The 17,789-nt window shown below is 41.9% G+C and overlaps 1 protein-coding gene across 1 annotated transcript in view; it reads left to right on the plus strand.

The window, feature by feature from the left end:
* SLC26A5 (solute carrier family 26 member 5) overlaps positions 1 to 14,209 on the plus strand; it is a 37,809-nt gene extending 23,600 nt beyond the window's left edge. The window contains exons 10-18 of the mRNA XM_056118570.1: positions 206 to 283; positions 965 to 1,060; positions 1,286 to 1,392; positions 3,415 to 3,484; positions 6,358 to 6,450; positions 7,957 to 8,064; positions 8,903 to 9,103; positions 10,588 to 10,642; positions 14,025 to 14,209. Of these exons, the coding sequence (XP_055974545.1) occupies positions 206 to 283; positions 965 to 1,060; positions 1,286 to 1,392; positions 3,415 to 3,484; positions 6,358 to 6,450; positions 7,957 to 8,064; positions 8,903 to 9,103; positions 10,588 to 10,642; positions 14,025 to 14,209 (993 nt within the window). The remainder of the gene's footprint in view (positions 1 to 205; positions 284 to 964; positions 1,061 to 1,285; positions 1,393 to 3,414; positions 3,485 to 6,357; positions 6,451 to 7,956; positions 8,065 to 8,902; positions 9,104 to 10,587; positions 10,643 to 14,024) is intronic.
* Positions 14,210 to 17,789: the final 3,580 nt, after the last annotated feature.

A 17,789-nucleotide genomic window follows, 5' to 3' on the forward strand; every position in this document is an offset into this window, starting at 1 on the left:
CTGCTTCTATTTAAAGGAAATATTGCTTATGAAAGAAACCAAAAGAAGGAGTCAAAGACTGATGTCATATTTCCCATAACTTCCTGGAATGTATCCTTTTCTTGCTCTTCCCATGGTTATAATGTATCAGCAGCCTGACACTCCCATGCCCTGCCTCTGTCTCGAATCTCCTAATTGCCCCTCCCATGTGTTCTCTCTCATCCAGCTTGCAGGTTGTTTGGCTTCATTAATGATCCTGCTGGTCATATTAGCCACCGGATTCCTTTTTGAATCATTGCCTCAGGTGTGTAACTTGGACGTGGTGCAAGGTATTTTTCCCATCTGCGGAGATTTTATTTATTTACATATGATTTGCTTATGCCTGGGGCTTTTGCTGTGACCCTAGCAGAGAGGTATGAGAAATGGGCTGCTACTGCACAGCCTCCCAGAGACCCCACTTAGGAACACTGTCTTGGTCCAGGGACCCCAGTTAGGAACACTCCCTATCTCGGCCTTGCTGTTTCCTTCTCCGCAAAGAGGAGATTTGGACCTGCTGATCTCCCAGTCCCGTCTTTGATCGCCTCTGATCTCATGCTTCCGTTACAAATCTGAGATGACCTGCATCCATCAGATATTTGCTTACAGATATATTTAATTGAGCATCCATTGGGAGTAAGATAGAGAAAACTCGGTGAATCAGATTCAACCTGGGTGAAATAATTCCTTGAGTACCAAAGTTTAACTATGAACCTCTTGGCCACCAGGCAGGTTTGTTAGTCAGATAAAAGTCTCATTTTCCAAAACCCATATTAGCTCACCAAATCCTGAGAATCCAGAGGCTCCTAATTCCAAACACACCGTCACTGCCGAATACTGAGTGGGGCAAGGAGGCAGGGAGGGCAGCAAGCAGCAGGACAGGGAGGAGCTGGCACGAAGGGCTCCCAGGACCCCAGAGGGGAAGCCTGTGTGAGTGTCTGTGTTTCAGGCGGTGCTGTCAGCCATTGTGATCGTCAACCTGAAAGGAATGTTCATGCAATTCTCAGACCTCCCGTTTTTCTGGAGAACCAGCAAGATCGAGTTGGTAAGTGACAACAGAGAGTGTTGTTAGGTGATTGTGTCTTGATAACACTTGGATTCATCCTGGGAAAGATAGATTCATGTGGTTGTCATACACAGTATCCAACTACAGCAGATAAAAGTAGGTGTGTGTGTGTGTTTGTGTGTGTGTATGTGTGTGTGTGTGTGTGTGTAACCCCTTGGTGATTTTTAACAGGACACAGCAAAACACACTCTGTCTTTTCTTTAGACCATTTGGCTCACCACCTTCGTGTCCTCCTTGTTCCTGGGATTGGATTATGGCTTGATTACTGCTGTGATCATTGCTCTGCTGACTGTGATTTACAGGACACAGAGGTGAGCACTCAGATGGATATGGATGGGGTGCAGCATTCTGCCATGGGCTTGATTGATTTGTGGGAAGGGCGAGATCTGGGCCACACTCAGCCATGCTCCAAGGCTACTCCAAGCTCAGATCTCTACAATCATTGCTGGTGGTATCAGGGGACGGGGACCCTGCAGTGCCAGGACCAAACACAAGTCTTCCACATGCAAGGCACATGTACCGACTTATTGAACCATCTCTCCAGCTCACAGTGTGGACTGTAAATGTAGGGGTAGTTTTGCTTGAAATGGAATCTTTATGTATTTTTAACCAATACAAGAGGGACTGTGAGACGAACCCTGTTGACTAATGACCAATTAAAAACTCTATATAATCTTGCCAGATGCTCTGCTATGTCACATTAATACTTCTGTCAATACGTTTGTTTTTTAAACAAAAGCCTAATTTCCATGGTTATGTCTGTTAGATAGGGTTGAGAGGTCTATACAGACTTATTATTTATTCTCCTTCTTCTGAATAAACTTTAGTAGCTTACAGGGTTTTTGGGGAGGTTCTTTGTTTAGTCTTTTGTTTTTTGGGGGGGTGGGTTTTATTTATTTATTTTATTATTTATTTATTTATTTTGGTGCCTGGTGTTGACATAAGTTCCAGTGGAGGAAATTCACACTTCACATTACCCACATGCGGATCTTTAGCTGTCCCTTCTTCTACCCAAATCTATATTGCCTGTCATCTCTTCTCCTTAGTAGGACACAGAAACCACTAGAGGAGTTACAACTAAATCTTTAAAAATAAACTGCAGGAGCCAGAGAGATAGAATAGGGGTTAAGGCGCTTGCCTTGCATGCAAGCTGACACCAGTTCAATCCCCAGCACAGTGGATAGCCCACAAGCACTGCTAGAAGTGGTAAAGGCAGGAGTAAGCAAGCCCTGAATACAGCTGAGTGTGACAAAGGAAGGGAGAGAAGGAGGGAGGGAGGGAAAACTCTCTCTTATCATTTTAGTATCTAATTTAAATCAGATTTTTTCTAAACAAAGAGGAATGGAGTAAGGGTGGTCAGAGCTCAGTGGACTGAACACATACTTCGAATGCAGGAATCCCAGGTTTGACCCCGGTGCATATAGTCTTCGGAGCACTGAAAAGAGTAACCTCTGAGCTCCTAACCATGAGTTTTTCCCAAACAACATTATGTGTGCCCACCCCTCCTCAAAAAAAAAAGGGAGAAGAATTGGAGTTCAAAAATGTTTAAACTCTGTTCAAATCAAATTTAGGAAATCTTCAGTGCTATTTTGAGATTTTTGCTCCTGTTGTGCCTTTCAGTTAATATTTGCTCTCATGAGTCAGAGACTGATCATTGGAAAAATGTCTTCGATTTCAGAATTGGAGCAGGAAGAAGTTCTACTAGAGAACATGAAAACTTAGCTTGAGTGTCCCTAACAGGGCTTGAGTTTTTACTTCTGCACTGTTTCAGTTGGGGATTTGTTTAGTTTGATTTGGTTGGTTGGTTTGGTTTTTAGGGGTTTTTTTTGGTTTTGTTTTTCGCTTTTGGGATACACCTGGCTACACCTGGCATTGCACAGGGTTTGCTGCTGGTTCCGTGCTCAGCAATCACTCCTGGTGGTGCTCAGGGAACCATATGAGGTACTGGGGATCAAACCTGGTTCAACTGCATGAAAGACAAGCACCCTACTGCCTTTGCTATCTCTTTGGCCCCTATCTTTCAATTCTCGAATCTTCTTCCTGGCCAGATTTTTTTTTTTTGGTGGTGTGTTGTATGGTTTGACATATATGTGTTTTGTAGATATCACCATGGTGGGGAGTGTGTGTGTTAGGTGAAGTGTAGGGAGTTCAGTTGGCTTGGAATGTCCCTGGAAATGTGCATACGTGAAGTCCCAAGAGCATCATATAATGATCAGGAACTCTTAAATTCAGTAGCAATTCCATATCTGGGGTGTGGATGTATTACCCGTTGTGTTTCAGTAATCTTCTCTGCACCCCCCACGCAGATATTAACATACTCTCTCTGACCTTAGTCCCAGCTACAAAGTTCTTGGACAGCTGCCTGACACTGATGTGTACATCGATATTGACGCCTATGAGGAGGTAGGAGCTTCTGTTTTGTATTTTAAATGGTATGAGCGTATAACATGACTGACCATTATATTTTGACCTACAGGGATTGAGCGGGTAATATTGAAAGCAAAGAGCCCAATTTTTAATTTGCTGTGTGGATTTAGTTTGATAATTGATATATCCATTAATTCCTCAACTTTCTAGTGCTTATTCTTTAATGGGTAGAAATATATGCATATAAATTTATATAGTAGGAGTTTAAGGATATGTTTACAAAATACTGAAACTGAGAGGAAGCCCTGTACATGCCCAATTTTACTCCAATGAATTTAAGCTGATAGACAGATCTTAAGCCTGGAAATAGGACTGGGGAGATAGTGCAAGTGATAGTAGAGCACATGCGAAGCATGTAGGAGGCCCTAGGCTCCATCTCTAGCACCACAGGGCTTGCTGGGCAGCCCGAGTGTGACCCAGAGCACTACTGGGGTGGCCTGGTGTCCCCTGAACTCCAAACTGTTGGCCCACAGCACAGAGCTGTGACTTGCTGGTAGTGGTCCCCAGGCACAATTCCCAGCATTGCCAAGGGTGACAGGTGAAAAATAATATAAGTAGAATATAGGTAGTAGGCTATAGGTTTCCCCTGATTCATTTTAAATCATTTTAATTAAAGTTCATAGTATGATTTGCTGTTTTGGCTATTAATCACTGTGATTTACAGAGTTTTTCACAATACAGTGTTTCATGTATCCAACGTTCTAGTACCAGTTCTGCCACAGGTGTGCCTTTCCCTCCACCAGTGTCCCCCGTTGAACCCACCCCCAAAGCCTGCCTCCTTAGCAGGCACAAAATAATTTACTTTGTATATCTCATTACAAGACATATGTTGCAACATATATCTCTTAAAGGTGTTACTAAGGTCATTGTCTGAGGATTGCCTTCTTTGTTGTTGTTTTCACTTATTGATCTCAATGGACTTCTACACAACTTTCCCATCTAATTTTCCATGCTTTTACTGGGCTGTTAGATAGGTGAAATTTGGAGTTCCGAAGCACTTCAGGAACTTTAGAACGGAGATGATCAGCTGCTAGTGTCTCTCTGAGCTCAGTCCTGAAGCTGGATCATTTCTCTGCTGGAACTCGGGAGCTGGATGAGGGTTCTGGGCCTTTGGCAGGGTGGGATCTCAGCCTGTCCCCATGCTGCAAAGGCTCCAGAGATCTGGGCCTGGCAGCAGCTTGGCCTACCTGGAATGACTTAGTTGCCCGCATCTCTCAGATTAGGCATGAAACTGGGCTATTCCTCTCTAATCTGATTGACTTTGTGAGTTCCTATCTGGAATCTGGAAAACTCCTTTTTGGTTTTGGTTTTGGTTTTGGCCTCACCTGGTGGTGCTCAGGGCTTGCTTCTGACTCTGATTCAGAGATCATACCCAGTAGGTTTGGGGAACCAAATGAGGTGCTGGAGATCAAACTCAGGTCAGCCACATGCAAGGCAAGAACCTGTACCCAACATATTATCACTCCAGCCCAGAATCTGAAAAATTTTTGCGAAATTAATTTTTAGACTTTTAAAATTTCTTTTTATTTTCTTTTGGGGCCACACCCAGCAATGCTCAGAAGTTACTCACTCTGCACTCAATAATTACTTCTGGCAGTGCTCAGGGGGGGACCCTACAAGATGCAGGGGGTCAAACCTGGGTTACCATGTGCAATGCAAATGCCCTACCTGCTGTACTATCACTCTGGTCCCACAAAATCAATTTAAATTGGTTTTGTCTATTTGTTCTTTATTGTTTTCTTTTTAAAATTTTTCTTTCTTTATTTTTCTTATTCTTTTCTTTTTCTTTTTTTTTTTTTGTGAGTGTGTGTGTGCTGGGGCCATACCCAGCTATCCTGAGGTCACATTCCTGGCTTTGTATTCAGGGATCACTCTTGGCAGGGCTTGGAGAACCAAATGGGGTATCAGGGATTGAACAAGTTTTGGCATGTAAGGCATTTTACCAAATGTACTATCTCTCTGGACCCTTTAATATCTGTTTCTTCTCAGTAGTTCTTTCACCCAGAATATGAGTAGATAGGAAAGTGACATTATATTTGTTAATACTTTAAGATTCTTATCTGCCTCACGAGCAAAGGGGAGAAAGGGATCACTAAGAAAATGATGTCTTGAGGAACCGGTCGGGATGGAAGATGTGTGCTGAAAGTAGATAATGGACCAAACATGATAACCTCTCAGTATCTGCATTGCAAACCATAATGCCCAAAAGTAGAGAGAGAGTTTGGGGAATATTGTCTGCCATAGAGGCAGCGGAAAGGTGGGAAAGGGGGGGTATACCGGGGATATTGGTGGTGGGGAATGTGCACTGGTGGAGGGATGGGTGTTTGATCATTGTGTGATTGTAACCCAAACGTAAAAGCTTGTAACTATCTCACGGTGATTCAATAAAATTTTAAAAAATAACAATAATAAAAGTCATAAAAGTTAAAAAAAAAGATTAAATTTTTAAAAGGCCCTCCCATTGATCATCAATTTGCTCGAGCAGGCCCAGTAACGTCTCCATTGGAGACTTTGTTGTTACTGTGTTTGGCATATCGAATACGTCACAGGGAGCTTGCTAGGCTCTGCCGCACAGGCGAGATACTCTCGGTAGCTTTCCGGGCTCTCCGAGAGGGGTGGAGGAATCGAACTCGGGTCGGCCATGTTGGCTGCGTGCAAGGCAAACGCCCTACTGCTGTGCTATTGCTCCAGCCCCCCCCCCAAAAAAAAGATAGGTCTTATCAACACCTGGATTCATTTTCTAGTTGGAGAAAGGAGACCATTGCAGTGAAAGGAGACCATTGCAGTGTGGATTCTGAAACACTTGCTTCTAAAATGTGTGTTAAATTCACTAATGTTTTACTTTTCAGGTGAAAGAAATTCCTGGGATAAAAATATTCCAGATAAATGCCCCAATTTATTATGCAAATAGTGACTTGTATAGCAATGCCCTAAAACGAAAGGTGAGTTATAACTCTCGAGTGGTTATTTCTGAGGAGGGTTGCTAATGGTGGTCTGGGATGTGAGAATCACTTAAATGTTTGTTGTCCCAAATGTTGAGTCAATGAATGATAGTAAGTCCCACCACTGCTCCTCACTCTTTCATAATATGAAAATATTACCTTTCAAACACATTTTAAGAAAATAAATTGAAAAATAACTTTCAATTCTTACTCCTAGGACCATGTGGGTTCCATGGGTCATGATTAGAAGTCAATCCCATATTACTCTTATTTTTATCTTATAATCCAATGTTTCTCAACCATAGCTAAATAGCCCCCTTGTGTGGCTCCAGAATATTACAAAGGGGACAACAGGTGAAGACTGATTAAGTAAGGGAATCTGGCATGACAGTAGGTGGCCAAATCAGTATGATGAGAGGGAACAGAAAGGAAAGAAGGTCCTAATCGACCCAAAGAGTCTCTTAAATATATCAATGCAAAAAAATAGGAAACCAAATACAAATATAATAGAAATCATTTGAATATAATATCTAAGTACAAGAAAACAGATCAAACTCTGAAATCACAAATCACAAATCATCCTGTTATTCGTCGATTGCCTCAAGCAGGCCCCAGTAACGTCTCTTTCATCCTAGCCCTGAGATTATATTCAAGGCTCTTTAGGAGAATGAGACCCATCATTGTTACTGGTATTTGGCATATTGTGTACACCACGGGGAGTTTGCCAGACTCTGCCATGTGGGCAGGCTACATTCGGTAGCCTGCCAGTTTGTCCAAAGTAGGAATGAGATAATGTCATAATAATTACTCTGAAATATAACACTTTAAACAACTTCTCTGGATAGATGGAAGCAGGAGAGAAGACAGTGGTAAGGGTTCAATCCCCTGCCCCACATGGTACCCCAAACGTCACTGGGTACAGTTTCAAAGGCTTCTGAGTACTAGTGAAGCCTGGTAAATCCCTCAGAGCCTGAGTGCATTCTTGGTCTCATGTATTGACCCCCTGGAACAGTTGGCCAAGAATTTCTAATGGAGTCCCAGGCCTATCAAGCACATCTTAGGAGGACCCCCCACCCCAAATCCTCCTTGATTGATAATGTGGTTCAGGTGATTGCACACATGCCTGACATGTGAAGGGCCTTTGCACAAACCTGACCCAAGTTCAATTCCCAGAATCCCATAAGATCCCCTGAGCACTGCCAGGAGTAATTCTTGAGTGTGAAGTTATGAGTAAGCTTTCAGGATTGCTGGATGTGACAAAACAAAACAAACCACTCTCTTAAATACTTTAGCTTCTGGCTGTCTTGAGTAAAGACCAAAAATAACAATTTCTCAAGTTCTTTGAACGCAAGAATAATTCATTTGGCAATATCTGAATAAAAGGAAGAGGAAGGACTGGGTAACATCTTAACAGAGTTGACAGAAGGGGATATTTGACCATCAGTTATATTTGAGCGGGTATCTGGATGCCAAGAAATGATTTGTTTGTATCACTCTTCTGTGAAGACTGGAGTGAACCCAGCACTCATAATGGGAGCAAGAAGAAAGGCCATGAAGAAGTATGCTAAGGAAGTCGGCAATGAAAATGTGGCCAACGCAACAGTTGTCAAGGTGGTGAGTAACCTCTTCATTGTGATTTTCCCTTTCTCCTCACCTGTAGATCTGTAGTATGCCCACCACAACCACTTACTCAGGACTAAAGGTTGAGCAAGCTCTTAATTCCTTAAGATAGGAAATTCTAGAAACTGATTGCCCTTCATACAGTAAAGGTATATGATGTGTTCTGTTATGGAAATGCTTCTAAAATAAACGGAGGTAGAGGCAAGGAAAGGAGTGCTTTTAAAAAATAAAATACAGAATTTCTTAATAAATGTTTCCTTTTATACTTTGACATAGATTCATTGAACTGATAGTGAAAAACTTTAGGGGCTAGCTTTTGCTGTTTAAAATTATAGTTGCTTGTGACCTATTACGCTGAAGTGAATGGCACTATTTTAGAAGTTAAGGGAAAATCTAAAATGACAAAGAAAAAATAGATTTAATTGAACACTCACAGAAAACAAAAAAGGGAGAAAATAAACTGACCTAAAATGGAATATTAGGGGCTGGAGTGATAGACCAATGGGTAGGGCATTTGCCTTGCACGTGGCCAGCCAGGGTTCAATCCCAGCAACCCATATGGTCCCCCAAGCCCACCAGAAGTGATCCCTGAACACAGAGGCAGGAGTAAACCTTGTGCACCACTGGGTGTGGCCACAAAAAACAAAATAAAATGGAATATTAGTTGCATATTCTTTTATGTTACATTGCAAAACTGAGATAGAGTAAATGTCTTAGAAAAGATCTGTCTGTTACCATAGTAGCTGGAGAGTTTACTAAGAAATCTTCCTCAGAATCAAAATGTATGTATGCTGTGCCTAGAATCCTGCTTTGGTTTAATTTTTTTCCATAGGATGCAGAAGTTGATGGAGAAGATGCAAAAAAGCCTGAAGAAGAGGATGAAGAAGTAAAATACCCCCCGATAGTTATCAAGACCGTACTTCCTGAGGAGCTGCAGAGATTCATGCCTCCAGGGGATAATGTCCACACTGTCATTCTGGATTTCACTCAAGTCAACTTCATTGATTCTGTTGGTGTGAAAACTTTGGCAGGGGTGAGCATCGTCTTGAACCTGTGATTTAATTTTTCTGTCCCGTATTGCCTTTAGTAAAATCAGAGTTCAAGTAGGATCTCTTTTCAACTCATATTAGTCATTCTTTTCATCCTTTTTTCTTTTTGTGGGGTGGAGATCACACTCAGCTGTGCTCAGGAGATAATCCTGGCTCTGTGCTCTAGGGATACTCCAGATTCTGTGCTCAGAAATCACTCTTAGAAGTGCTCAGGTGACTATTTGTGATGCTGTGGATCAAACTAGGGTCAGCTGTATCCAAGTCAAAGTGCCTTATCCCTAAACAATCTCTCCAGACCCACCTCTTTCCCACCCACCCCCAACTTTTGATTGTGGGAAATTTAAGAAGTAGATAGAAGTAAAGAACAGAGTTAAAAGCTAAAGAGTACAACATTGCCTCCATGTAACTGCAGCCCAGTTGCTAATTTGTGGTCATTCTTGTTCCTTCACACACACTTTCCTTTTCTTATTTTGAAGCACGTCTTTTCAGTCACTGTCACTGTCACTGTCACTCTCCTCCCGTTGTTCGTCAATTTACTCGAGCAGGCCCAGTAACATTGTGAGACTTATTGTTACTATGAATACGTTATGGGTAGCTTGCCAGGTTTTGCTGTGTGGTTGAGATACCCTCGGTAGTTTGCCAGGCTCTCCGAGAAGGGTGGAGGGCGCATGCAAGGCAAACACCCTACCCGCTATGCTATCGCTCCAGCCCATCTCCTGTCATGGTCACAGTCACGATCCTCCCGTTGTTCATCGATTTGCTCGAGCGGGCCCAGTAACATCTCCATTATGAGACTTGTTGTTACTGTGTTTGGCATATCGAATACGTCCCGGGTAGCTTGCCAGGCTCTGCTGTGAGGGCGAGATACTCTCGGTAGCTTGCCGGGCTCTCCAAGAGGGGCAGAGGAATCGAACTCGGGTAGGACAGGCTGGCCACCATGCAAGGCAAACGCCCTACCGCTGTGCTATCGCTCCAGCCCACCTCCTGTCAGTATATAAAAAAATAATTCTTTTAAAAATCATTGACATAATACTATTGTGTTTACACAGGATTACCATAATTCTTATGCAATACTATTATTATTTATATTTAAATAAAAACAAGAATTCTTTTAATCCTTAATTATCAATGTTCATATAAAAATCAAAAAAAGGGCTGAGAAGATTTCCCAGAGAGCTGAACATACACTGACACTGCTTTCATCTCTGCTCTAAGTTTTTTCCCTGAGCACTGCCAGGAGTGACTCCAGAGCATTTCTGGAAATGACCCCCAAGACTAATATATATATGTATATATATATATTTTTTAATGAATTACTTTAAGTAGCTGGTAATATATAATCATTGAAGGATACTAACTTAAGTGAATGAGGTAAAATGTCTCAAGGAGTATGTTTTGCTAGGGAAAAAAACTTTCATCTAGTACATACTTTAAAAGAAATCTAAACTTTATTTTAACATTATTGCAGATTGTAAAAGAATATGGAGATGTCGGCATTTATGTGTATTTAGCAGGATGCAGTGGTGAGTACACTTCCCAAAACAGGAGTAATTTAAACATTTTGGTATTGTTTCTGCCTTCTAATAATTTCATTTGATGCTTTAATTTTTCAGAAAATTCTTCTGTAAATCACCCCATGGTTAGCTTTGAAATCTGCTACTTATAAGTGTTGGCATCACTGGATAAATTGGGGCAGACTCAGAAAATGGAGTTGGGGGAAAGGATTTAATAAAACCACTATTCCAGGCTTGTGCGGTGGGAGGTTGTTTGGTTTTGGTTTTGGAGGCCACACATGGAAGTGCACACACGGATTACTCCTGGATCTGCACTCAAGGATCACTCCTGATGGTACTCAGGAACCATATGGGGTTCTGGGGATCTAAACTGTACCAGCTGTGTGCAAAACAAGTTCCCTACCCTCTGTGCTGTCTCTCCAGCACTCAGTCTTGTGTGGGTTTTTTTGTTTGTTTTTAGGTTTGTTTTTATTGGGTGTTGGGGCAATACCCGGTGATGCTCAGGGGTTATTCCTGGCTCTGCACTCAGAAATTACTTTGGTGGTGCTCATGGGACCATCTGGGATGCCAGGAATCAAACCCAGGTTGGCCACATGCAAGGCAAGCACCCTACCTACCTATCTCCCCGAACCCCACCCATCCATCACCACCACCTTTTTTATTGTTTGGCCCACACCTGGTGGCTCTCAGGGCTTGCTCCTAGTTCTATACTCAGGGAACACTCCTGGCAGTGCTTGGGTGACCATATGAGGTGCCAGATATCAAAACTGTGTAGGCTGAGTTCAAGGCAAGAGCCTTACCCACTGTCACTACACTGTCACTCCATCCTTATGCCATTTTATTCATTGTTAAGTGACTTATAAACTTATCTAAAGCCATTTATATATTTTCTACTCATTGCCTACTATTTTTGTTTCATATAAAAATTGTGGTCAAAAGTATCAGAGAGATAGTACAAGGGTTAGAAAAAGACCAGAGATAGTAAAGGACCAGAGAGATAATACACTTACCTTTTCAAAACCCCAGTGACCCTGGTTCTAAATGCAGCACCACACATGGGTCCCTGAGTCTTGCCAGGAGTGATTGTTGAGTACAGAGACTAATAGCGGTTATCCCCCCCCAAAAAAAAAAACCAGCAACAACAATGTTTTAAAAGTAAAGATGCAGACATTATGGGTAGGAGCTATAGTACAGAAGGTAAGGCACTTGCCTTGTATGTGGCTGCCTCGGCCACAGCCCTAGTTTAAATCCCTGGCACTGCATTTGATCTCCTGAGCACCACAAAGGGTCAGTCTTGAGCACAGATCCAGGAATATCCCCTGAGCACCTCAGTGTGTGGGCCAAAGCTCCCAGCCCCCAAAAGGAAGACATCATTTGTGACCTACCAAGATAACAAATTATTTGACAGTATGTTCTATTGGTGTGAGAACAGACACTCAGTGCTGGTGGGAATCAAAACTGTGGGGGTTGACTGGTATAATCTTTCAATATTACAAATCTGTTTAGCTTTCAATCTGCCAGATCCAGCAATATACTGCATACATTCCAAATGATGCTTGGTATATTGCTTATCATCCCCATATTATCTATAAAAACCAAAAACTAGAAAAACTTCAAGCGTGTAACAAAGTGCTTAACTCTGTGCCAGTCTGTTTTCACTCAGGGCGCCCCAGAGTGGGGCGGATGAGAGCCCTCCCTGCCCCAAGGGACCCAGCCCTGGCAGCCAACCTCCACTACCCAACTGCTGTCATGCTCCAGGCCAGTTTGCAGCTGCACAACAAATTATAAGACACTTCCTACCCATTTTGAATAATTACTATTCCATATTTTATGGGGTTCAGACAGTAGGCAACAAATCATAGAGAGAAATATATAAATATATGCCTCTTGGGGAGCCTGGCAAGCTACTGAGAGTATCCCGCCTGCACGGCAGAGCCTGGCAAGCTCCCCATGTCATATTCGATATGCCAAAAACAGTAATGACAACAGGTCTCATCCCCTGACCCTGAAAGAGCGTCCAATTGTTGGGAAAAGACGAGTAAGGAGAGACTGCTAAAATCTCAAGGCTGGGAGGAATAGAGATGTTACTAGTGCCCACTCAAGTAAATTGGTGAACAACGGGATGACAGTGATACAGTGATACAGTATAACAAAGTAGACTAGTTAGATAAATAAGGGTATATTCACAGAATCAAATGCAACCTAGTGGTAAGGAAAGAAAGGGAGGGAGAAGTATGTGTACTCAACATTGAAAAAAAATTCGAGAATAGGGGCTGAAGTGATAGTACGTACAGTTGGTAGGGCATTTGCCTTGCACGTGGCCGACCTAGGCATCCCATATGGTCCTCCAAGCACTGCCAGGATTAATTTCTGAGTGCAGAGCTGGGAGTAACCCCTGAGCATCTCCGAGTGTGACCCAAAAAGCAAAAAGATAAATAAATAAAAATTAAAAATCTAGAATATATATGTAACTGTCCAAAAGTGGGGGACAAAGATGTTTCAAAGCAGTAGACTCACTTTGCACATCTGTAGAAGGCCCTGAGTTTGATCCACAGCACCAAAAGAAAGAAAAAAAGTAAAAAGGAGGCAAAAAAGGAGTATGTATTTATATTTACTTTTATTTTATAAGTGAAAATACTGTAAGAAAGTAGAAGAAAAATTGTAAAAGTTGCTTTGTGTAACTGGGGATATATATTGTAATACAAACTGTGATTGGAGTAAGAGCTTTTTGCTTGTTGGGGTTTTTTTTTTTTTTTTGAGAAGTTTAGCAGGGAGAGTGCATACCCGGCAGTGCTCATGGGCCCTGTGCTCAGGAATGACTCCTGGTGGTGTCAGGAGACCGTTTGCCTCCCACCTGGGTGTGCCTTCGCCCCTGTAACTATCTCTCCAGAGCGTCCTGGAGTGAGACTTTTTAACTCTGTCATTTTATTTTTTTTTTTGAAGTAACATATTTTATTTTATTGAGGTGCTCTGTTTTGGGTTTTTTTTGTTTGTTTGTTTTTAGTGAAACACCATGAGGTACAGTTGTAGACTTACAATTTTTTGTGCTTGGATTTCAATTATACAATGATCAAAAAAATTAAGATTGCTTCCCCCTGAGGCTGGAGCGATAGCACAGTGGGTAGGGCGTTTGCCTTGCACACCGCCAACCGGGGTTTGAATCATCCCAGCATCCCACATGGTCCCCTGAGCACCACCAGGAGTAATTCCTGAGCGCAGAGCCAGGAGTTAACCACTGAGCATCACTGGGTATGACCTAAAAAAAAAAGAAAGAAAGAAAAGAAAGAAAGAAAGAAAGAAAGAAAGAAAGAAAGAAAGAAAGAAAGAAAGAAAGAAAGAAAGATAGATTGCTCAGCAGTGCATGAACTCATCATGTTCTTCTCGTTTATAGCGCAAGTGGTGAACGACCTCACTCGAAATCGGTTTTTTGAAAACCCGGCCATGCTGGAGCTGCTGTTCCACAGCATCCACGATGCGGTTTTAGGCAGCCTCGTGCGGGAGGCGCTGGCGGAGCAGGAGACCTCGGCCCCGGCCCCGCAGGAGGACTCGGAGCCCAACGCCACTCCCGACGCCTAGAGGAGACGCCGGGCTGGGGCAGGGCTGGACCGACCGTGCTTGCTTAGACATTTCAAATATTAGACAGTAGGATTTTCCCCCCTCAGAGTAAACACTAGTAGTCGAAGCTTAATTTTGGAGGGTGAATGACGCCTAGCAAGATGTATCTTACTTGTGTGTGTGTGTGTGTGTGTTTTTTAAATTGAATATTTCAGAGATGAATTGGCCTCTTGCCTACACTGATTGTGCGGTGAACTTTCTGTTCTTTTTCCTTGTTGTCTCTTCAATCGGGCACTTAAAAATATCTTTCCTTTGGAGTATACTTTACCAGGTGAGGTGCCGTCATCCTGCCTTTTGTGCTTCTTGATCTACAGAGTTTCTGTCATCGGTTATCTGACAGAGGGAGCAAACCCACAGTTTTCTAGACATTCTTTGGAAGGAATTTATGCTATCATAGAAGCAATGTAAGTGTATTGCAGAAAATTAAGAAGAAATAAGACCAGTCAAAATAAGAAAAATGCATATTGCCATCTCTCAAGGATTATCACCCACACCATATGTATATCCTACCTATCGATAGTCGTATGTTTTTAACGACAGTAAGATTGTGTTCTGCACTGTATTTTGTAACTTTATTTTTCAATTAATAATCTCAACTTTATCAGTGTAGAACAGTTTGACCTCAGACCATATTAAAATCCCCCAATTGCCCTCCCCCCAATTTGTTTTTATTTGTTTTGGGGTCATACCCAGCTCTGCTCAGGCTTACTTGTGGCTCTATGCTCAGGCATCACTCTTGGCAGTGCTTTGGGGACCATATGCAGTGGGGGAATTGAGCCTGGTGAGCTGCATGCAAAGCAATAACCTTACCCACTGCTCTATCTCTCTGGCCCTCCCAAATTTTTACAGGTTTGTCTAAAATGATATCCATTCTCTGACTACTTCAGGTCCCTTAAATCTGCTGGAATCTAGCTCGATCCCTTTTGAAGGGATAACATTGACTTACTAAAGTGGCAATTGTACTTCCCTTTTTGTGAATGAGTCTACTTTCTTTTGTGTACGTGCAGGGGACGGGGGGAGCACAATGAGGGCTCCCCAGTAGTACTGGAGCCCACCAGATTAAACCCGGTGGTGCTTAAGAGAACATGTCATTTTGCAGAATCAAATACAGACCCTGTGCTTCCCAGGCAGGCATGGACTCCAGCCCTTAAGATAGTTCACTAGCCCTCTACTTACTTTTTCTGCTTTTCTTTGGTTTTTGGACCATACTTTCTGATTCTGTGCTCACTGATCACTCCTGGTAGTACTTGGGGACCATATGCTGTGCCCCCGTTTTTGTTGTTTTGTTTTGTTTTATTTGGGCATCTGGAAGTACTCAGGGTTTACTCTTTGCTCTGCACTCAGGGATTAATTCTGGTAGGGCTCAGGGAACCATATGGGATATCTGGGATCAAACCCAGGTCTGCTGTGTGCAAGGCAAGCATCCTATTGCTGTACTATCACTCTGGTCCCATCTACTTACTTTCTTAGAGTTAATATACTCATTTCTTTTATTTCTTGTTTTGAGTTTTTGGCCACACTTGGTGATGCTCAGGGCTTTTGCTCAGGGATCACTCCTGGAGGTACTCAGGGGACCGTGTGGGATGCTGAATATCAAACCCAGGTTGAACAAATGCAAGGCAAACACCTTATCCACTGTGCTATCCCTCCAGCCACTCCTCTTATTTCTTGAACTAAATATCTGAAATTTAAATATATTTTTGTGGACTTGAATACAAAGCTTTTGCTAGAATATTTCATAGAAGATAAGCATGCTTCAAATCACCATTATATCAGAAAACACATAGTGTATAGTTGGCATATCATTAATGATACTACAATAAACGGTTTGGTTGTCATGACAACCTGACCCCCACCTCTGCCACCCCCAACTATATTTTCTCTTTTATGACTATTGAGTTGTCTGTCTGGTGTTCTTTTGGCAGTGGATGAATTTCCAGTTTCCCATTATCCATTCAGTTCAGGGTTATTTTTGGTTTTGGTTTTGGTTTTTGGTTGTTGTTTTGGGGCCACAGCTAGTGGTGCTCAGGGATCATTCTTGGTGGTATCATATGAGGTGTCAGGGGTACTATCGTTCTGACCTCCACCTCAGGATTTTAACATCAAGTGACAGTTTTTGTCCAAATCAGTAATTATTTTTAGATTTGCAATTATTTTGGAATTTTTCTGCAGTTATTACTTGGTGTTTATATATAAACTAGAGCATTCCTTCCTTCACTTGAATGTTTTGTCTTTAAATATAATTTTTACTGTAAAGGGATGCTGAATGTTTTAATTATCAACATCAGAAGAGGGAATTGATTAAATAGACCGGATTCTTTTACATTCCCCTTTTTGCTATAAACTAGAAATTTTTGTAAGTATGTGTTTCAGTCTTTCATATGTTTTTTTGGAGCTTTAATTGTCACAGTTGTCGACTACCCCTGGGGGTGCTCAGGGAACTGATCATATGTGATGCTGGGTATTAGAACCTGGTTCACTGCAGCAATTTTATGCAAGGCAAGCACCTTAACTTCTGCTATATCTCTTCAGTTCCATAAAATAGTCTTTTATTTTTTGGTTTTGGGGCCACACCAGTTGTGCTCAGTACTTCCTCCTGGTTCTGCGTTTGGGTCACTCCTGACCAGGTTTAGAAGACCATTTGTGGTGCCCGGGACTGAACCCAGGTCAGCTATATGCAAAGGCAAGCAATTTACCTACTGTACTATCTCCCCTGTCCAGAGTAGCCTCTTTTTAAGATAATATTTTTCAGAAAGCTAACTTGTAGGCATAATTTAATGCCTCTTAGAAATCTATAACCATTATCAGGTCATTCCTTATCAAATTCAGTTTTAAACTTAGAAGTAGTAAAATGCTTGTTTCAATCATTCTATATAGTTGAAACATGGAATGTTCAAAAGGAAGGGAAAGACTTTAACCGGTTGCTCATCAAAAATTCTTGCCCTTAAAAAACAAAACAAAAATTCTTGCCCTTGTAGTTCTAACTTCAGACTCACTGTAAATCAAAGCACAAACATTCACTGACCTATCTATAGTCTCTTCTGATAAGATGCATTTTTGATTGTCAATTTGTCTCTTTTATATTTTCTCATAGAATCCTTGGTTTATATTTTTGTAAAGACAACAACAAAGGAGAAAAAGTGACCAGATCCTATCAAGAACTATGAGGTCTGCTTGGGAAAAAAAGCACAACATTTGGTTTCTTTAACTCTGTTAGGTTTCTCTGTGGCTTTATTTTAGTTCAGTCAGAGTAGATGACTCCTTTCTCACCTATACTTTAGTTCTGGAGCAAAAGTAGGTTTGTATCCAGTGTTTTCCATTGCAATTATCACAGGCAAGATTGGTACATCTGCATTCTGACACAGACTGCCTTCTGAAAGAGCATTAGCTGTAGAACCTCAACTTAGAAACTTTTGTAAAAGGGCCCACATCATTTCAGCCATTAAAGTAGAACTTCAGGATTTCAGATGGCAGGAAATTTCAGATGGCATTTTGCTAGCACCAGCCTTCAACAAATGTTTTACACAAAAGGCACTGAAAT

Source organism: Sorex fumeus, unplaced genomic scaffold, assembly GCF_029834395.1.
Source record: "Sorex fumeus unplaced genomic scaffold, SorFum_2.1 ptg000037l, whole genome shotgun sequence".
NCBI lineage: Eukaryota > Metazoa > Chordata > Mammalia > Eulipotyphla > Soricidae > Sorex > Sorex fumeus.